At 42.3% G+C, this 21,768-nt stretch overlaps 1 protein-coding gene across 4 annotated transcripts; it reads right to left on the bottom strand.

Annotated features, from left to right (window-relative positions):
• Positions 1-538: 538 nt before the first annotated feature.
• Positions 539-20,552, bottom strand: tbc1d5 (TBC1 domain family, member 5). Of its 4 annotated transcripts, none has more exons than XM_056414697.1 (23): positions 20,500-20,552; positions 14,889-14,940; positions 14,534-14,652; positions 13,634-13,691; positions 13,353-13,461; positions 13,068-13,157; positions 12,629-12,703; positions 11,781-11,848; positions 11,547-11,649; positions 10,633-10,721; positions 10,461-10,511; positions 10,238-10,307; positions 9,704-9,876; positions 9,458-9,600; positions 8,659-8,765; positions 6,230-6,315; positions 5,271-5,581; positions 5,045-5,107; positions 3,864-4,066; positions 3,606-3,705; positions 2,870-2,949; positions 2,506-2,772; positions 539-1,761 (listed from the first exon to the last, which is right to left on the bottom strand). In XM_056414697.1, the coding sequence occupies exons 3-23, from the start codon at positions 14,631-14,633 to the stop codon at positions 1,495-1,497; spliced, it is 2,613 nt and encodes an 870-aa protein (XP_056270672.1). In that variant the 5' UTR covers positions 14,634-14,652; positions 14,889-14,940; positions 20,500-20,552; the 3' UTR covers positions 539-1,494. The 4 variants fall into 4 exon arrangements, with proteins under 4 accessions (XP_056270672.1, XP_056270686.1, XP_056270697.1 ...); XM_056414711.1 differs by having other exon boundaries at positions 5,045-5,101; XM_056414722.1 differs by lacking the exon at positions 5,045-5,107.
• Positions 20,553-21,768: the final 1,216 nt, after the last annotated feature.

The raw sequence follows: 21,768 nt of genomic DNA, 5'->3' as shown, positions 1-21,768 counted from the left end.
CCTGACAGTTAAAGTAAAAAACACTTCAGGAAACTTTAAATGTTTTAAACTTACCCATTTCTGTGACATTGGGATGCAGCATATGACTACAAGTCTACAAATGATGGTCAGACTTTGTAGCCAGTTGCATCAGATCCAATAAGAAAAAAAAATTATGAAAAAAAGAAGATGACTGAAAATAGCTGTTTATGAATTGCCTCAAGCAGCAACACAAACTACTCGTTTCCAACTATATTCCTGCCGGATACATTTGTGGAATAATTAAATAAAATTGGCTGTCAGTTTATAAATATTCAGTCACTATATGGTTGTCTCTTGAGTGGTAGAAGATCATTTTAGCAGAGTCGATTAGTTTTGTTACGTTTTAGTCTTTGGCATTAACAATAAGAGTAATGTTTCTCAAACATCAACACCTTCAATTTACTCTGAAAGTAGAATGGAACATTTGTAATTGTACAGTACCGGTACTCATACAAGTTTACGCTATCTTCAAAGAGAGCACACCATTCCCCAACAGGTCCAATAACTTCAGTGTGTAGTCAGCGCGATGTACTTTTATTGGTCTCGAGTTCATCACGCTGAATGGGCAGCTATGGGACATTCTTTGCGTGCGCTGCTTTACATGGTTTCCACAGGACACGAGAACATCTCAGTTATAATGTGAGAAAAGCAAACTGTCAATTACCACATAAAAATGTCCACATTGGAATCAATAAAAAAAAAAGGAGGAAAGTCAGGAAAAAAGATTTACTCCGTGATTTAATAATTGTCATCGAGGAATTTAAACTAAGTGTTAAAAGTATTCTCTTAAAAATAAAAAAATAAAGCGAACAAAAAGAATATGATCACAGAGTAAGGTTTTGTTGAGAGACAAATAATGGTCAGAGGCACTGGTTCAGGAGGGGGGAGACGTCATCCTTTTCTTTGAGTATCAGAGAAGAAAGCTCCCTCTGTACGGACATACACATTTACAGACGGAGGTATGGCCAGATCTTCACATTCAGAAGAATCGGAGTATCACACTCCCGATCGTTACAGTAATCTCGCGAGGAGAGAGAGTCCTCCCCAGGATGGAAGTTGCAGTTTGAGGTCCAACAGAGTAATCGTGTCGTGACAGGGTAAGCAGTGCAATGGCACCCTCTCTAGTAGAGTAGGGTGCTACATTAAATATCACGTGTGACAGGACCCAACACATCGAGGAGACGGGCGTTAGGTAAATGACATAACATACAGCATCAGCTTAGACAAGGCTGAAGTGGCACAGATGACAGGTAAAGAGACAGAGTAGAAGGGATTCACGACTGGAAGTGTCACCGTTCAAATGTGCAATTTCTTTTCTGACGGCAGCTCCCGGCAGAGCTCCGTCAAAAGCTGCAGATTCCAGCCTCTAATCCCATGTCAGTTTTTTCTTTTTTTAAATCCCATCCTATGAATGGGATACGACACAGGTTTAAAGAGGAGCAGCGGGAGGAGTGGTTGGCTGACTTGGCTCATTCACAGGTCGCCTGGGTTAACAATGGTGAAGTCAGAGTCCTTGCTGTGGGTGGAGCCCTCGTCTGGGCTGGAAGAGCCCGAGGCGGTGCCGGCCATCAGGGGGTCATGGAAGGTCTCGGCCGCACCCTCGGGCTCCAGTCGCCTGAGGGGAGGGGTGCGCTCGGCTGCAGCCTTTCCTCCCCCACCGGCAGCAGCCAGGTCTCCGTCCTGGCACACGAGGATGTAGTCGTCCCAGTTCTTACCCTCGGAGCCGAGGCAGGACGCCACCTGCACATGAGAGATGGTAAGGGTCGCCTGCGTCTTTTCCTTGGTCGTGGAAAATTCTACCCGCTCACTCGAAATGATTGCTGGTCGCCGACAATGCTGTTTGGACACAGTGTTGTTGCTTAAACCTGAACCAAAGCGCAACTGAAAACAACAAGTCAGTCAAGTCTAGAAAAAGCTTTCCCACATGACACAAACCCCAGACTGCTGTTTGACCTTCCCATCCACCACGACCTCCTCCCTGGATGTACTTTGTCGCTCTTTGTAGGACTCGGCAGGAGATAAGGGGGCCAGGTGTAAACAGCCGAAGAGCCGCTGTGTGACTGCTCTCACCCAGGTGCAAATATACACTCTGTTAAATTATTTACACTATTTAATCTAGTGCCAAGGCTGCATAACCACCGTCTGCTGCGCCTTTGGCCCGAAAGCTCAATGGAGTCAAATGCAGTCATTTAGTTGCTGAATGACGCAGCATAACCGAGTGATCCACTCACAGACAGCGGGAGCAGCCTAATCCTGCAAACAATACAATTCTGGTACAAATATTGGATCATTTCCGCAGATGTGACAAGTTGTTGGCATGAAAATGATTGGAATTAAAGATTTTGAACACTGGATCAAAAGGTCAAATAATCAGACCAAACAACTGAGATGAGTCCTGTCTGAACGGAGTGTTGTAGATGAAAGATGCCGACACTGCAGAACTCTAATACCAGAAGGCTTAAAGATGAATTAACGTAAATTAACCAGTTGCTCGGGTGGGGCCGACACCTGCTCCTCCTCTTCCTCTTCCTTCTCATCTGTGCTCACTATCCTCCCGTCCAGATCAGAGTCCCGGCTCTGTCTGTCGTTTCCTTGTTGTTGGTGGTCAACGCCGGGTTTGTTGGCCCTCAGAGCAGTCTCAGCGGCGGCCATGGTGGTGTAGTGATCGTCAGCGATGGAGATCACCTCGTTCTCCTCGGCCTCCAGCTGGCTTTGGTTGAAGCGCAGCGCTCCCTGAAGGATGTCCTTGACCTGCCAGGATCCGGGATAACACGTCAGTGGGATAGAAACAGACTTCCTATCTCCACATGTGAGTCTTCTTCTCTGCCGAGTACAAAAACAGACTCACCTGCTTCAGTCCAGCCAGTGACACCAGGACCTCATCCTCTTTCTCCAGGTGTTCTTGGAGAATCACTTCTTGGATATTACCTGTGGACGTGTCATCAATTAGTTGAATCCATTACTGTAACAAATGTGAAACATGCTTTGAAATCTTGAGCTGCATCTCAAAAACTCCCCATTTGCAACCGAGTGCGCACAGTACTTTGTCTAAAATGTTATGCATTTTGTTGCATCATCATCATCAGAGGTCCATAGCATGTGCAGTTATTTCTTGCTTAAAATACAATTTTCTTGACAGTCATAGATAAAGACCCAAATAAACAAAAACATTGCAAAATTCCATTAAAAACATATATATTTTTTAAATGAAACAATGTCCAAATTAAAGTTGAATAGAAGCAAATTTACTACAACCTGACCATTTGCACTATTATATACTGTACAGTGTATATTTGTTTTTATTATTGTTTTGTACCTTTACTGTACTATAAATGTATGTAGAATAAAGTAAATATAATCCAATTAAAATATTATATTTTGATGAACAAAACAGGCACGTGTGTCCATTAATCAAATTCTCTACACATACCTAAATGTTATATGTCAATATGTTATTTAAATAAAATGCTGGATTTATTTATTACACAATGCTTTTCGTATATTAAATAATGTTTTAGATGCTGAAAATGAAGATGGGCATTGATCATTTGTTGCTTGATCACATTTGTAATCGCTGTACTCACAGATGTGAGTGTTCATCATCTTGGCACAGTATTTGCTCATGGCCTCTAAATCGTTGATCTGGCCCTGCAGGAATGATACCTGAGCTTCCAGGTCCTCCTCCTGTTGCAAAAGCAGAGGGTAACAAAGGGGGGCTTGGTAAGTAGAGGGTCAAGAAACCCAGGTAGGACTTCGGGTTGTAACTGGAAGAGAAGATTAAGGAGTGAGGCTCAGCCATGCAGACAGCGAGCGTTCACGTCAACAGATGGCAGACTGCTCACCGACTCCTTCTTGCCCATGGTCTTGCTGTTGGAGCGAGAGATGTTGAAGAACGACTCCTTCTTGGTGGCGGAAAGGGGCGGCGATGAAGTGCCGACATCACTCCCTCTGGAGGGGGGAAGAGGCGGGGAGGCGGTGGACTGAGGCCGCCCACCAGAGAGGCTTTCTATGCTGGGGGAGGAGCTAACTGCCCTGGAGCTTTGGCCTGAGAGGAGGGAGGACAGAAGAGAACATATTAAAAACACAATACAATATGTGCACAGCTTTCATTAAAGAAATCAGATACATCATCTCCAGATGTCACATACTTCTACAACAGTAAAATGTTGCTGGAGCAATACCAATATGAAGCAATAAATGGAATAATTAAAGGAATTGTAAAAAAGCAAGAATAAGCGGATTTATTCATTTTGCAATTTAATTAAGGATTAATAACTAAAATATTAAATGGAATAGCTCAATGAATTTAACTTTTTGAACTGAAAACTTTTTGCAATTCCTTTTTACATTTGTTGTCTTATGCTTTTACATTTACAGTATTACAATTTGTCTTGGCTTTACATTTAAAGATGTGCAAACCGTGTGCCACCTAAAACATAAAGGAGACCCAACCCACAGAGCAGCAGCACCGATTGGTCAGACTCTCCGCGTTCCCGACCAACATAAGACAGCTTGCCAATCAATGCTCCTGCTGGTGCTCTGTGAATGATGTTTAATAATCATTTAAATGCACATTTATTAACTATAACGAAACATGATTCGTAGCCTCCATATGAGGAAAGCATGTATAGGCAAAGAAACATGCACACTTACAAACCCACGACACACAATAACATTTACATAAACTTTATCTGGGACACACACACTAGAAGCTCTTGAGTGTTCAAAGCAGTGCTGACAGCAGATGCCACAACACAACCATAACATTTATGTTATCTGTAAAACATCCACTGACGGGGGCGAGCTGTGATCTCCCTCTGCTGGTCAAAGTTTCCCATTACATGCAACGGAGACGACGGTAATGCCCATGTACTGCAACATGGACCAAACCAGCTGCTGGTAGAGCAGCAGGAACAGTGAATGACAAAATGTGTGTGCAGACATGCAACGGCGACACAATCATGGATGAGGGGGGGGGGGGGGGGGGCTTTGTCACACAAGCCGTTGCCATGGTAGCAGTTACCTTGTGTGTCAGTGTGAGTCTGGGATGGGAGAGAGTCCTGAGAGACTCCACCTGAAACTACATCTAACAAATAGGAGAGTCAATGCTGATGCCTCCACACACACACACTAACCAACGTTTGCAGATATTCAGATAATCTGAACTGGTGGTATATCTGGACATGCAGCTTCTCCACAAAGGAAATGCCAGCAAACAAAAGGGCAAATTCGTGAGTCCTGCTGCTCACCTTTGCTGAGGTGTACGGGCATGCTCTCGGACTTGAGCAGGCGGTAGTGCTGAGTCTGGGCGTGGCTCTGGGGCTGCAGTGGGGCCTGGCCTGGCGGGGGCCCGGCCAGCGGGTGAGACGGGGCGGGCGCTGGTGCTGTTGCGGGGGAAGTTGAGGCGGAGGACGAGGAGGAATGTACCTCGCTGTTGATTGGCGAGATGCCGCCTGACCCGCCCGATATCGCCGGCGAGATGAGCTTCCTGCCGAAGCTCAGCAGGCTGCTGGAGACCTTGTTGATGTTGAGCGGGGCCGTTTTGGGACTGGGACCAGAGCTGGAAAGACAGAAGTGCTTTGAGTTGAATAAGGAAAAAGAAAACACCTACAGACGGAACGCTTTTAGACGTTTATCCAGAACTGGTGGGTTCTTGTTATTGTTGACCTTTTTCAAACAACAAAAAAACAAACATTGACAGAAAAAAACGTTATGTGAAAGCTTCTTGCATTCAGAAGCTTGTTACCGGCACTCTAAAGTCACAGAGCACTCTGTTCTTGTATGTGCTAACAAGATGGTGCTGTGCGCAATAACTGACAAAAAACAGAAAGTCCTCATGGTGTTCGTGGTGAAGGACGCCCAATCTCATGCAAATGTTAAGCTTCTGCAGTATGATTTTCATACTGCATTTACAAATGTTTGTCTATGTATTAAAAGAAACTGAGCGTGGGGAGAAACAGTCTCAATTCTGGTTGTAGTTTCCTGGCCAATTCATCAGGAGGGTCAAACCAACGCTTCGTGAGAAGAGTTGGAGTCGTGTCTTAAGACAGATTTTTTATAAATACACAACTGTTTGTAAGATATGAAGGGTTGGTGAAGTGTAACCAAATTGAAACTACAACCAGTATTTTTAGCTAAAAGTGGACGATTTAAAAGATTACACTGACTTTCTTTCTATGGGGGAAGAACAATTGTGTTTGTGTTTTACCGTGTCTTGTTCATAAGGTCAGCTCCCCTTGTTTTGTAGTAATCCAGGTTCTGCTGGAACTGGTAGTTGACCGGTCTCGGATAGTTCTATAATAATAGGAACAGTATAAACATTTTATTCTTTCAGGAAAAAAAATGCCTCTAATGTGCGTGATAAACAGAGGAAACACGTCAACCCCATGCTTGACTACATAAACAAGCAAATATGAGTGCCTTGATGTGTCCGAGTCAGTCCATATGAGCAACGAGCATCTTTCCCGCTCCCCCATTCGTCATTCGGGATGCTGCCTCCTCCCCCAGGTGTCGCGTGATGTGGACGAGCTGTGACATTGTCTTTCACCTGGGGGGGGGGGGGGGCACTGTCAAGTTAGATCAGCAGCTTCCTGGATATTACATCCCAAAAAGTGGAGTGGACAGGAGTGTGGCGAGTTGCGCTTTTATATACGGCACAGGTCAGTGAATTTGGTGGAAGCAGGACGGCGGGGTGGTAGCTAAGGTCAAAGAGGCAGTAACCTTAGAGTTCACACATATATATCCTATCTCTAAATATTAGAATATCATGAAAAAGTATAACAGTAGGGTATTAAACAAATCACTTTGTGTAAATTAACTGGAAACACATAAATCTTTTTTTAACTTGGTCTGATGTCAAAAGATGGTTTTCATATAAAAAGGAAGGAAGGACTCATCAACTAGGGCGGAGCTTGAACCACCAACCCCCTGATTGGAAGATGGACATGCTAACCACTGACCCACAGTCAGTGTCCCACAGTCTGTCTGTGTCCTTGTCAATAAAGTGGGACAGTAAAAATATGCTGGCGGCTGCAAGATATGGCACACAAAAAAATACGGCCATTTTCTTACTCTGCTACATCCTGAATACAAATGTTTGCGCTTTAGCATTTTTTTCAAATCAACCGAGGTAACAGAACTGAAGGCGTCGACACTAATTCTTGTTTTCACTCTGACCATCTTGCGTCACAGCAGTCCAACATCACACATGATAACATTACAGTTACATTATTGTAATAGGAAGCGGTTACGACAGCTGGGAAACAGCATTTCACCATGTTTGTTTGAAACATTTAAAAATATACCTGGACACAAAAAGGCAAAATAACTAATCTAGCTAGAATTATAAAGCTAATTTATGCACCTATAACAAACTGTATTATTCGGGACAATGTTTTTGAATGAAGCCGCAAAATGGTTCATGCAATTTGTGGCAAGAAGTAATCCTTTTAGCAGACTTAATTAATTAAAATAAATATTATTATGTCAGACGTCTCCTTTAAACCACCTTGAGTCTTTAATGCGTCTCCAAATCCTGGTCGCCATTGAATAAACCCCAGCACACATTGTATAGTCGAGGAGTCATTCTTGATCCACTCGACAAGACAGACTTGTGTAGCACTGAGAGTAACACACATCAACGAGGACGCTTTAATCAAAGATTCAAAGATTTAGGTTTTTCAAAATCAAGATTAATACGTCTGTCTTCATATTTAATGATGCAAACAACCGTAAAAATTATTTGGAGCAATTGCAGTTATATAAATGTAATTTACAGTGCTGTAAGATTGCTGCTAGAACGCACCGTTAATGCGAGTGCAGGCCTCCCTCTGTGTAACGCAAGAGGAAGGGGATTTACATCTTGAGAACTTAAGTGATTGGTCTGGTTCCCACTAGATATTCATACCAATGTATCTGGGGAGAAAGTTTTTGAGGTAGCCGTGACTTCCTACAGTACTGAGCTTTGTGGTTGAGGCTTCCAAGTACTGCAGAATGTGTTGCTTCAAATGTTCTGGTCACAACGGGATTCCTGCTTGCGAGGAAGAAGTATTAGTTATCTGTGACGGTCTCGACATGGAGCCGTGATTATCATTTAAATGTTGCTCATTTCCAAAAAGCTTTATGTGCGTGTTACACACAGTATATAAAACACAAAATGTATACATCTGTGCAACTTCCTCTTTCTTGTTCACCAGATTAAACGGTTCATTACCTGCACCTGTGCTTCGTGTATTTACAGTAAGTGCCTTAAAATCATATGCAACCACTAAAACATTTGCAGCAAACTTTGCAGACTAAGCATTTTTTCACAGCGCAAAAGGACTTTTTGGTCCACACTACACATGATGTTCAGAGAATTCAGCCCAGCGTTTTGTGGAGGCAAGTGTTCACTTCTGCTAATATGCAAAAACATATAATAAGAACTGAATAATCGTCACTTTCTCTTCCCCATTTTAACTTGTGACCAGTTAGTCAATGAAAAGTGCTTAATACACCACAACGGGAATTTCAGGGAAATTAAAGACGAACACAGACAAACGGTAAACCACAAAGCTGTTGATCAGGGAAACTAAATCAGCATGGACAGTAACGACAGTACAATGATGTGCTCACTACTTCCGTGAGTGGTTTGCTTACTTTGGGATCTCGGAGGAATAGAGCCTTTTGTAGCAGGGAGTTGATGTCTCCTAGCGGAGGGTAGTGCATGAGCAGGCCAAGGCAGGTCTGGAAGTTACTAGCAATGACTGAAAGAGACAACACATGCAGTATTAGTGATTCTGTAAACCTCAGGACAGATTCCAACATAGCATGTCATTGCATTTGCACCAGGTCAAATGAATTCTGAAAATTGTCAGTGACAGAAAAGGATTCCTGAAACTTGATTTAGATGGGGAAACTAATATTTAGCACAACGTTGCCATGACACATAGCCAGCACTGAGAGACTGAGTCCCCCAGCACACAATCTAATGTTCAAGCGTTCCTAAGAATTCTAGCATTTCTTGTACCTTCAGAGGAAAAGCCCCACTCTGGTGAACAGCCTCCAGTTTCTTCCAAGGAAACTTGGCACTGCAGTGCTACTGATCAACATCACTCTCTTTTGTGTTCACCGTTTGCAATTTATATTGTATTTTACCTTCAAAAAGTCTACTTTGGTATGAAATCGAAAGTTCAGGTTGATTAAAAAGTCTGCTGAAGGACTGCATGCATTGGTTCTATAGCAGCAGGGATTAAATGTCTTACTTTAGACACGTACAGTAAACCGAGACAATGTAGGATATTAATAATACTGTGTTCTTTTTAAAGCAATATGACGCTGATCTGATAAATGAGGGTCAGTAAATCACATTCTTCCAGTTAAGTGTTTCTTTTGAAATCACATGCTACAAAGACAATACATGGCGTTGTTGGATTATTTCATAATAAATGGAGCGTACGAGCGTCCCGGATGTAGAGCAGCATAGCCACAAAGATGTAGTCGACCAGGTCCAGAGTGACGCTGTCAGCAAAGAGGGCGTCCCACATCACCAGCAGGTCCTGGAGCGGGAACTCGCGGCCGAATAACAGACGTACCCACCGGCTGCAGGACAGAGACGGACAAACAGAAGGAAACGGGGTAACTGTATGTGTACAGCTGGGGGTCCAAGTATCAGACGCCCTGAGATACAGGTGTAAATACTGACATGCCATAAATTTGCGGGGCAATCTCCAGCCGGTTGAGGTGCATGTGCAGTTCAATGTCGTTCTTCTTCACCAGCAGGTCCTGGATGCGGTTGACTTTGGTCACTATGGCAACAGACGGCCCCGAGTCCTGGGGCCGAGCGAACGGGATGCTGGTCAGCATCTCCTCCTTACCCTGGAGCAGCAGATCATTGTGTAATTAGCATATCATTACAGAATGATATGTGTCCATATGATCGACATTAATGGATAAGGAGCAAAAGTAGTAAATACAGTACTTAAAAAAAATAAATGTAAAAGGGAATGGACCATCAGAGCTTTGGTCCAAAGTGTATTGCTGACAAAGTGCTAGCATTACATCACACTTGGTGTTACCCTGGTAACTACTGGTGTCGTCAAATCAACCAGTCATGAAGTCTTGTGGATTATAATTTAAAGGATTAATAGCCTTTCGTCAGCATACCAAGATTACTGTCACACCTTCTGTGCAGTCATTGTAGCACAATGTCAAAATCAGTTCTTCAGATCACACTGACCTTTCTCACTTCCCTCTCATAGCTGGAGAACCACGGCTCTGCTGTCGCCATCAGCTGAGAGAACAAGGCACTATAGAGAGGTGTGTGTGTGTGTGTGTGTGTGTGTGTGTGTGTGAGAATGGATGGGAGACAGAGAGAAATAGATAAATGATGAGCAAACAAAGACGCAATAGCATTTATACATGTACACTCGTAACTTGTCCCATATTAGGAGAGTACTCACTAGGCATCATGCTCAAGAAACTCTGGGTTTAACAGACACTTCATCTCCTCACTGTGGGGAGAAAATGTGATCTTACTTCTGACTGCAGCACAAGCCACTGAGGTAAAAGCAGGTCTTACGGTGTTTATGGCAACTAAAAGAGTAAAAGAGTTCAGGGTTATGAGGAAGTGACCTGGGGCTGGCGGTCTCGCTGGCATGCTGGAAGGCTTGATTGTCACAGTGCAGCACAAACACGATGGGAGCGAGCAGCTCGTGCATCCCCTACACACAGAGAAGAAGAGCGGGTAAGACGTCAAAGGGCAGGGGGAAGAGAAATGATGGTTCATTTGTGGTCAGCCTTTCTTTAATAGTGATGCACAAGGTTTCTAATCGGTGATGACAGGTTTAATTTAGATATTGTTAGCCACTGCCTGGCCATGTGTCACTTCCAGTTTGCAAAAAAGATGCTTTACTGGGCCTCTAGTCATTCGCTGGCACGTTACAGACACTGATAATGATTAGGTTACAAAGGCCACCACACACACACACCTGGCTCATCAACACAATGGCTCAGTAACGCATCAAAAGGATATCTTTTTTAAGGAACTTTAAATCAACTTCTGCAATTAAAGGAATACTTCACCAACAAAATGACCATTTGTAATTAAATTACTCACAACGTGTTACCTTGAATCCTTCAACCTTTGTTTTTCCAACATGACTCCACAGTAAACAAAGAATACAAAAAATGGTATTTAAGTAAATGGTGGCGATGTTTAAAAACTACAAAACAGTCTCACAGTTGCGAACTGTTTAAGATGGTACGATTTTAGCAAAGATTCATGTATGGGAAGTAGTGACCGTACGACTGGATAAAAAAAAGACTGGATTATTCTGCACGAGTTGTGTGAGAGTTTGTAAACGGAAGTTTTGAATTCATTTTGCTGCTGTTGAACGTGGCCCATTTACTTCAATTCATCAAGTAGTTCATCAGTCTTCTTTCAGAATTCAAGGTTGGGCGAGTAATAAATACAAATGGTCCATTTGTGGGGGACGTAGTCCTCTAAGCTCTGTGAATGGGCTGTTGGAACAATGTATCAATTGTACCTGTTTATACAGCAACTGCTCATTTTCTCTGGCAAAGCAGAAGAGAATGTCAGTCAGCTTGGTCCTCACGTCGTCGTCCTGGAAGTAACGAATCTCTGGGAACCTGATAGAAGATGAAGGTAGAATTAAAATAGAAAGACAGAAAGGAGGGGTTCACTTCATGTTGATGTCAGAAAGCATTCGGGTGTCAGGCAACAAAATAAAACAAATAAACAGAATGATGGTGTTACTGACGTTCTCAACACGTCCTGCTTGATCATCCCCTTCAGATCGTTATCTTGGAAAAACCTGTTCCACAGGCTCTGGACAGCAGAGGACAAACAACAAACAAAGAAACAAACACTATTCAGAAACAAGGGAGCCACTGTGACGCCTCAATAACTAGAAATAGTGACCATTCCCTGATTGACAGGAACAACCAATTAATCAATCGAGGATAGACGGAGAACACTGCCTGTCGTACAATAACAGAAGTGGTTGTGTGATCTGCTTTTCATATATCAAGAGTGTCCCTAAACATCCCGTTTCTAATTTCCTCATTATTTCCTTTGAGGTTTCCTCAAAATAACTGTTCTCCATATAATGAGCAGCTACTTCCAAATTTCTGACCGTTACTTTCATTTTGGCCGAGATTATATATATATATATACACACACATACACACATCTATACATATATACATACACACACTATATATTCTTGTCTGCAGTTTTTCATATGTTGCTGACCTGCTGTGTTCTGACCCCATTTTCTCTATAGTTTGAACTAAATTACATATTCCTGAGTGCATGTCATCAACACATCAGAACTATAAAATGGTAAATTAATTGAGATGAAAAATGAAAAAATACTGTTTAGTTTCAATATTTTAAACAGTTTAATTATAAAGCCATTGAATTGATTTTGGAATATGCAATTAATGCCTTAAAAATGTGTTAATGAATAAACATTCATGAATGACTGAAATGGTTTATAATTATTGCAACAACAGTCCGGAGGGAATGCATTAGGGCCACATTTTGCATGCAAATATGAAGCAACCAACTAACCAAGAAGACAGAGTCACACAAGCACACACTCACCCCCTCATCCTGTGACAGCGGGTTGTTGACAACCAGATCCTGCTGGCTTGCAGCTTTGCGAGGGTTAGTGATGTGCTGTGACAAACACAATTAAATAAAGAAAACACCAGAAAGATGTCAATAACAGCCATTCACAGATCAGTGATTAGTCAATTGATTCAAGGGCAACACAGCCAGAAATGCATTGCCATATTGTAAAGCGGAATAAACTGTAAGCAGTTATAAGTTCTATTTTGCTTAAAATGTTGGAGGTAGGCGAGTAATTCCTCACAATAATTATTAATTGAACACAATACATAGTTATTTCTGACTATTTATGAAGCCATAATGCTCCACAAATTGCTGCAGAATCACAAAAAGCTCCTGCAGCTTGTGCAGGTGACTGTATAACCATGTTCTCGTCGTGCTCAGGGAAGCGGCCACACGGAGGCGCTCTCACCGTCTCTTTGATCTTCTCATAGTGGGCCCGGTGCTCCTTGGTCTTGTTGATCCACTGAGCCTTGTCTTCTGGAAGAGCCTCGAGATACAACTGCAGACAGCCACCCCGCAGGTTAGTGCGTGCTCTTAGAAGCATGCAGACAATTGACATGTAAAAAAAATTAAACCCGAGGCACCAAAGAAGGTCTGAAAGCTGCCAAAACGTCTGTCTTTTATGAGCCAGCGAAATTGCCACAGCCACTTTAACAAAATTCGAGAGGACTGCTTGAACCACTTGGCAAGTTACCTTCCAGCAGACGCTCCGGAAGCGGCTGCTCCTCAGTCGACCATTGACGCCCGCCTGCCTAATCCTGGCCAGGTAATTACTGTTGAGGAACAAGTCGTCCCACTCTTTCCTGTGCGGAGGAGGGGAGGCAGAGGACGAGGAGATTTATGAGCTTCTCAACCCAAATTGGGCAAAGTATTCCATCTTATGTGTCATCCAGCCAGCAAACCAAGAGGCTGGAGCAGTGAGCTGGGCCAAGAATTTATGGTACACCCACACAAGAACATACTGGAGACACTCACCTGTACGAGAGGAAGGTTGACTGAGACTGTGAGTAAGTGCTGCTGTCAAGAGAGCCTCCTGTTAAAATAAACACACACAACCACCAGGGGGCGATGTAAACAACTGGTGCAAAGGAGTGAAACAAGAAATCAATCATTTTCTAAGCTTAATAAACCAAGATATAACATTAGACAACTGCCATAATAAGGCGCTGGCCTCTTAACTGCTTTCAAATTACCCATCAGTTATTTTTAAGGCTTTTTTTGTCTCCGTCGCTCAGTGAAGCAGAATGGGCCAGTCGCAGGGAAAGTGACGGCATAGAGTAAAGCACCCTGCTCCTCTTCCTCTTTATTGGCAGTAATAAGTCTAATTTGGCCTGCAGGTGAACATGCATTCAAGTCGGGGAGCTGTCTATCAACATTAGTTACAGGAGTAGATCATTCCACAGGGACACTCGGCATGAATATTCATCAGTTCCACAACATGCCAGCCTCGAGATCTTCTCTCCTTCACACGTAAACATAAAACCCCCCCACAAAAACACCCTCAGCCCGGGAGCGTCGCCTACCATGTCTGTGACTCACACCTCACAATGAGCTCCAAATTATGTTTTCATCTCTTCATATCTTTAAGATACTGTGACTCCCTCTTCTACTCTCTGACTCGTCGACCGCTCAGAGCCTCAGTATCCATCACTCTGAGTGGAAGAGTTTCAGGTTTAAAACAGATTGCTTTTACGAAGGGATTAAACTAAATATATATATATATATATAGATATAGGCATGCATCAAGGACCAAATAAAGAACAGAAGTGTTTTTTTAAGGAAATGTTTTCAGTCAAGGATATAAATAAAATCTTTGCCACAGGTTGTGTTTGAGAGTTTAAGTCCTCGTCTAATGTGCGGTGAGAGTTGACGTACTGCTGCGGTTCTTGTTGAAATTATTGAGCGGGTCAAAGCCGGTCTCCTGCTGCTCATCTGTCTGGAGCGGGTGGCGGGTCTCGAAATTAGGGTGCTGCATGGCCGCGACCCAGCCGGATCTGGAGCAAGTAGTACGAGACCAGAGAGAAAAAACAAAGGAAATGAACTGGAATTAAATCCGAGGTAAGTGAGAACAGCTAGAGCGGGGGGGGGGGGGGGGCAACATTAAAAGATGCAACATTTCCCCTTAAATGTTCCTGGGCAGGAATGTTAATCTGACCTCTTGCATGTACAATCTGTCTACTGCCCGCTGCCCACAGAGAATACAGTTGAACTGTTTAATCCTTCAACTTACTGTCACAGCCTCTTGATTCTTCTCTGCCAAGACTCAGAAGAAAAGAATGACTCTGCAGGAAAAGGCATAAACAAGAATGAATTAAACACTTTCAACCCACAGGGAAATAAAGAAAATGTCTTTAAAAAAAGGGACAAAAACAATTTGGTGTTATGAAAGGCAAATGGTTCTCGAATAAAAACGAAAAATAAAACTAATATGTACAAACTATAGATAGAGATAGATATATACTTTATTAATCCCCAAGGGGAAATCTGTCTATCCACTGTACTTCAACTGTGTGACGCCTTTGCCACGTAGCTCAATGTAGCGGAGCGTAAACTCACCGTATATCTTAGAATAGCTCTTTCATAAATAATGTATGTCTAACTCCTTCATTACTATAGTTCCAGAAGTCATAAATCAAATAATGTTTGGCATTTTTGCATTAAAAAATTAAAGACAAACATCTGAAATGTCCAGATGTTATGCTTTTCTTTGCATTATATAATAGTGAACTGAATATTTGGGGGGTTTTGTACATAAAAACAGACATCCCCATGCACTCTGAAATTTTCTGACATTTTCTCGACAAATAACTAATCAAGAAAGCAATTAACAGAGTAACGAAAGTAACTGTTTTTTCATACTAATATTTGTTTTAAAACTAGGGGTTATTATCATTCTTATATTTGTTGACATTCTTATTTCATCTTAATAGCAATCAATAAATCAAATTCCCCTGACAAAAAAAAAAAGAAGACAAATAATCTTGTATATGTGGCTGTTGCAGGACTGTAAAAACACCGTCCAATCTTTGGGGCAAGAATGTAAAAACTGGACCCGTTTGATGTCAACGTTCATTACGATACGTTGACGGTCATAATGATCCTTTTGGGGGAGTGGCTTTAGAGGAGGTCAGGTGACGGGCTGTGGCGTTGACAATCTGGCAACTTTCTTGCGAAATAGAGGGCAGTTTGAGCTCCCGCCTCTCGCTGCTCTCACTGGAGAAGAGTTGGCAACACTGGGCTGTTTTATGTCGGTGGGCTAATGTTTAACCCTCCTGTCGCCTTCGGGTCAATTTGACCCGATTCAATGTTTAATGTCGGTGTTCTTTCGGTAGTCAACAAACAAACATAAAGTACCTCACACTTAAACTTGGAAAACAATATTAATTCTAATAATTTTCTGGAGATTTTAATAGCTGGGGTCATATTGACCTCAAGGGTAAAATATGTTAGTAAATATAAAGGTAACAGGAGGGTTAAAATTTAAACGTCATATTGACCCGAAGGCGACAGGAGGGTGAAACATTGAATCGGGTCAAATTGACCCGAAGGCAACACAAGGGTTAAATCTCGTGCTGCTAGTTTCTCAAAAGATTATGATTGTAGCTTTAATAGCAATAGTAAAACAATAAATATAGGGTGCAAATTACCATCATTATGAATCTTTAACAAAGCTAAAGTCATTCATATATTTTTAATAAGTGGTCTGAATAGTTTGTAACGACGCCGTTAAAAGTTACAGAAACCACTGACACCTAAACAGACGTACAACAAAGAACCATTCAGGCCAGAACTGGTTGTACTGAAAATAAACAGGACAAACGAGGCAGACGTTTGCAAAACAGCAGAGAGAAACATGTGCACGCATGCACCAGCACATAGCTTACAGTGAGGCTCCAAATGATTGAACACTAGGTCTAATAATCAGTTGATCATTTGAAAATCACTCAAAACTTCTGAATATTTTGAATATTGCGAGTCAAACTTAATAAGTTTGTCACTTTTCAAGCAAAACTTCAAAGAATATTCTCTAGTTCCAGCTTTTCCAATGTGTGATTATTTTATCTGTACGCGTGTTTGGATTGTGGACAAAGCAAAACACATGAGGATGCCACCCTGGGCTCCAGAAAAACATGAATGGAATTTTTTTATAATTCCCTGACATTTCAGTCGTATAAAATTATTAATCTATAAATACAGACACTAGAAGATGTTAAAATGTATCTTTAATAATTTTAGCGCAAATGTTGCAGTTGGGCAACAGACAAAGGATAGGACAGTTCACCTAAAAATAAACATTGGAGTAGTTGGTAGCAGGTTAGCCCTGGTCCAATGCCAGCCTGCCAACACGGAGAGAAGTCTAACTTTGGCTGTGAGACATCACTATCTAGGCTAAACAATTCTTCCTCCATTCTTTATCCGGCTTGGGATTATTCCACGTTTATGGATACGTTTAGCCTAATACTCAGGCCTACAGAATAGCACGCTTCCACAAAGCATTACGTTTCCTTTCGCTTTATTAATTGTGGAAATAACACAACAAAGGCATCTCTTAAACCTATTAACCACGGGAATGGGACACAGCTCGATAAATCAGCTACACAGGCCATCAAAATAGAAATAATTTTATATGCATAATGTATGTGTCTGTTTTCTTAGGAAACATCTGTTCTCTTCCTAGACTAATGCTCTCTTTAAGTCAGAGGGTTTTTTTCTCCCTCCACTCATAAAAAGGATATTATCCCATTAAATAATCATAACTAATCCACAACTATAGGGAAAGACAGAGGAAGGTATCTCCAATAGCCTGTCGTCTTAGTTTTACTTTGAAAGAGTGCCATGAAAGATGTATCAAACACAAATAACAAGGCTCACCTCACACAGAATATCAAGTCATATTATTGCTGTCTGACTAAAATTGCATGGCACAAAGTGTCAAAAGATATGTTGAGGAACAGTCCTCCCAACAGGCCTGCAACCACACCTACACTTTGCCCCTTCTTTACAAAAATAATAAGTAATGCTCAACTCAAGAGGCCTGCGCCGACCTCTCCCCGTCCCTTGTGCTTTTGAGGAGGCATGTCTTGTGCGTGTCCGCCTGAGTGAGGTGAATGAAGGACGACGCGGGTGTAAGAGTCACGGCCGTGTCGTGTTAGCACAGTCTTCTTGCCTGCAGCGAGTCTCCTCTTAGCCTCCTGCTGCCTTCATTACTTCTTCCCGGAGTCAAACGACATCCTAACTTTACTACATAATAATCAAGGCAAATTAGCTTGTGCATAATTTAATGCACAGCACCTGGAGACGCCTCAATAATTCAAAACACGTATTCTTTCATGAAATAATCAAATCAATACATAATGAAATGCATAAATAAATCAACAGACAAATAACACTGCGTCCATCTGTTCAACATTTACGACAGCAGCCTGAGAAGCTCGATCCAAACTGCAGCCATTGCGTCACCTTGTTACGGTCTCGACCACTTTCTCTTTTAAAGTTAAACATGATTTAAAAAACAGGAGCAACAGCAATGTTTCAGGCTGCATCAAGCAAACTGAAAGCAGCCCTGACCCCTTTCCTTCAATAATCCCCCATGTCCGCGACAAAACATTTCACTTCCCTTTAACACACATTCAAATCAGAACGAGACCACACATCTCGCAGTATTTGAGCCTCAAACTTCCCCCCACGGTGCTCACACTTGATCAAAGCCGGGCAAGCATCACATTCTTGAGGGCCCTAAGAATATTTCGGTGCCTCTGATCAGCAAGAGGGTTCACCTCAGCACAACAGCCAAGTTGGCAACATGTACGTTCCTCTCTTCTTTAAAATGAAGAGGAAGGGTTTGCTCATACTTCGGCTGAACAACGACATGCTAGAGATCCCTCATGCAAGCCTCAAGACAATAAGAAAAAGCTTCAGCCCGCTTCATTCTCATTGGCTGAAGGCACAAAGACTAAACTATTCTAAAACTAAAACCAGATTAAACTGCATGAAAGGGCCAGCAGAATTTACATTTTGAGGCAGACTCAATTATTGTAGCTACACTGAAATAAACAGGCGACAATCTGGAAATGACAATTTATTGACAAATAAAAATAACTAATTTGTTGAACCAGTACCCTAGTCTGTGTTTCCAAGAGCCATTGTCAAAGCAGTCTTATGTCAAATAGATTCAGAAAAATAACCAGTACATGGGCTCTTCAGAGGATGAATATTCAAACAGGATCCTGCAGACGGCGATGAGGGGAGCCGTCACTGGCAGCTACAGCCGGAGCTGCAGATTGCAGTTTGGTTAAAGTGAAAGAACTCCGCTAAACAAACTCACACGTCTCGACTTTAAGCACACAGCAGGAGCCCCGGAGCCTTCACAGTCACATGCTCCACAGGCTGGGAACAAGCGTGACCGGAACCTCGGCAAAATACTGTGAACTTGCTGCGTCTTGACTGATTCGAACACCGAATACATGACGAGAGATTAAATGGGACACATATGCGTGTCTGTCTTTGAAAACGATAGAGCAATGGTTCATGACCCGTGGGGCTTCTCGTCTTGTCATGTTTGAAAGTAGTTTAAAAGCAGTTTTTACAGAACAATGTCGTTGCTTTTAACAAGCGCTATTATTCGTGTCTATTTTTTTTGTGATGTAATTTGTCCCCGTTTGTACTTGTGTCGGATACTTTTTACTTTGCTGCTCATCTTGAAATATATTGTATCTCAATTGGACCTAACAAGTGTATATACAAAATAAATAAATAAATCTAAAGTAATAACAAGGAGTGACAAGATAAAACTAAGGGGACGTAATAAAAACAAAACAAGATATTTTCAGACTTTATTCTAATCTTAACTTTGTTTGTTTGTGAATTGCTGGATACTTTTACCACTTTTAAAGAAGCACCATTCAGTAGAGCTGCTCACAGCTCACAGACTTATGCAACCAGTGCCGAGAGATCGTAAATATAACCCTTCTAACCTCAAAAGGTTTGGACTCGCTGCACCAGGGGAAGACCTGCATTGCAAGAACCAAAGGATACATATTTAAAAAGTGCAGAAACGCTCAGTAATTTGCAGGAACAGACAAGCTCAGAGAGATGTCCTACAACCTATTTCCTCACACTCTACTTGTCAATGCAGACATGTGTAGTAAAGGTCACCCAGCCAGGTCAGCTCCACCTTTGAGCCAGTGACCCTCCTTTCTCCTAGTGTCTCTATTCAAGAAGCTTTTCCCCTCTAATAAGAAATAAAGCCTGCAGAAATGCATGTATACTATCTTTGAACAGTTATGTTGTACTTTACTGGTTCATGGAAGTGTGGAGAGAGCTGTTTGACTTCAACAGGCAGTGTCACCAAACCTCTGCAGTGCCCTGAATCCATCACCGAGCCCGGGGGGACCGTTCGGCTCTCGGCTCGGCACCATAGTTGATAGCTAGCACCGACAACGCGTGAATTATTTTGACGACAAACGCACGCAGTTGACCGTCTTTCGTGCACAGCGGGTGGTGACGAGCAGAAAGAGTATCGAAGCAGGGCAAAGCGCCAGAGAACCGCTACGCTAGCTTGTGTCGGGCTAAAACATGCCAATTAAGGCTCGGCGACTTCAATAAACCTACAACGTCGCGCGCTGGTTGTCGGTGATGACTTGACACGATGACGTGTGACGGAAAGCAGGTGTGACAGTGTGACGTTAGCCTGGCTGTTAGCAGGTTGTAACCGACCCGAAGCACGGGCCCGTCCTCACTTCCGACACACAAATGCTGCTGTAAGCCACGAGAAACACACACACAAACACACACACACACACGTCATAACCCGGTGTGGGCTCCTAGTGTGGTTCAGGTACCTGTTCCGCTCACGCTGAACTCCTCTTTCGGCTGTGCCCCCGGGACTGTCTGCTGATTTGTAAACAGTAGCGGGTCAGGCGGATGTGCTGAAGATCAGCTGACTGATCACGTGACCTCCCGCTCCCTAACTGTCGCTCGCGAGGCTTCGGATTTAAAGAAAATTGAATGTACAACGTCGACAAAAAATAATCAATTTTGCGGGCAGAAATTACACATTCAAAGCGGTAATACATGTTAAGTAAATCATGCTTAATAAGTAACTTTAACTTGTTGGGTTGCCAGGTTGTGGAGGCTCTGTGGCGGCAGGGGTAGGTCCACCTCCATCAGGACGCTTATTCATCAGTCAAAGGGCATTTTATAGAATAATTGTTTGTTATTTAAGAAAACCAATACGATTTTTTAAAACCTTGCAACCCAATTGTTATTATTCATGCATATATTCAATTACTTATTAACATACCTTTTCCGAAGCTACAGTAGGCTATAGCTGGGTATTTTAACTGTCGGTGGGATAGTCAAAAAAAATACATGATTTGAAGTTGTGCATATTTACAGTATCCCCACCCCCAAGGAGAAATAAAACAAATTAAAGTAGGGCTTAATAACATGAAAGTTAATTAAAACAGTTTTATGGGGACTTAATTGCAGACACTTCTGTGGTCAGACAAGTCAAATTTATGTGAAGAGTGCTTTTATCGAACATCTGTATCACAAAGTGCTTCCCACAGAAAAAAACATAGATAAACGAAAGCAGTAGGACGGTCGTGATACATGAGGCATGTGATATAAGGCAGTAGTCCATGTGGAAATATGTAGGTGACATTAAAAAGCATTCATGAGTCATGTGCATTTGTGTGTGTGTGTGTGTGTGTATTGTGGCAGGGGTTTACACAAAGCAGTCATAATGACCATCATTGCCATTACCATCATCATCACAACAGGCATGGCATTTCAAAGGCGCCATTATCATCATTACTGTAGCTAATATTGCTGATGATGAGGTTTTCATGGCCTCTTGTTGGCCCTGACTTTGGTATCGTCATGGAAACAGATGACAGAAAAAGAGCATAGCTTTATTAAATTACTCTATGAAGCTCTTCTGACCAAATGGGGCTTGAATGTTGCAATGTCTGAGTATAGTGTGGGAGACGCAGATGTGAGTCATGGGCAAAGAGGGAGACAGAAACCTAGCAGAAAAAACAGTTGAGACGGATAAAATAAAAGAATAATAAAAATAGACTGAAGATAGAAAACACTGTCAGTACTGA

Source organism: Pseudoliparis swirei, chromosome 1, assembly GCF_029220125.1.
Source record: "Pseudoliparis swirei isolate HS2019 ecotype Mariana Trench chromosome 1, NWPU_hadal_v1, whole genome shotgun sequence".
In the NCBI taxonomy this organism is placed as follows: Eukaryota; Metazoa; Chordata; class Actinopteri; order Perciformes; family Liparidae; genus Pseudoliparis; species Pseudoliparis swirei.
This window is presented reverse-complemented; position numbering and strand designations above follow the sequence as displayed.

Bases quoted from the DNA above. Each gene is read 5' to 3' on its own strand.
- tbc1d5 (XM_056414697.1), bottom strand. From the start codon at position 14,633: ATGCAGCACCCTAATTTCGAGACCCGCCACCCGCTCCAGACAGATGAG. The intron at 5,108-5,270 runs GTGAGCAGCAGG...CCTATTTGTTAG, and splicing joins GCCCGTACACCTCAGCAAAG to ATGTAGTTTCAGGTGGAGTC. The intron at 2,773-2,869 runs GTGAGTCTGTTT...GGATCCTGGCAG, and splicing joins CACTGGCTGGACTGAAGCAG to GTCAAGGACATCCTTCAGGG.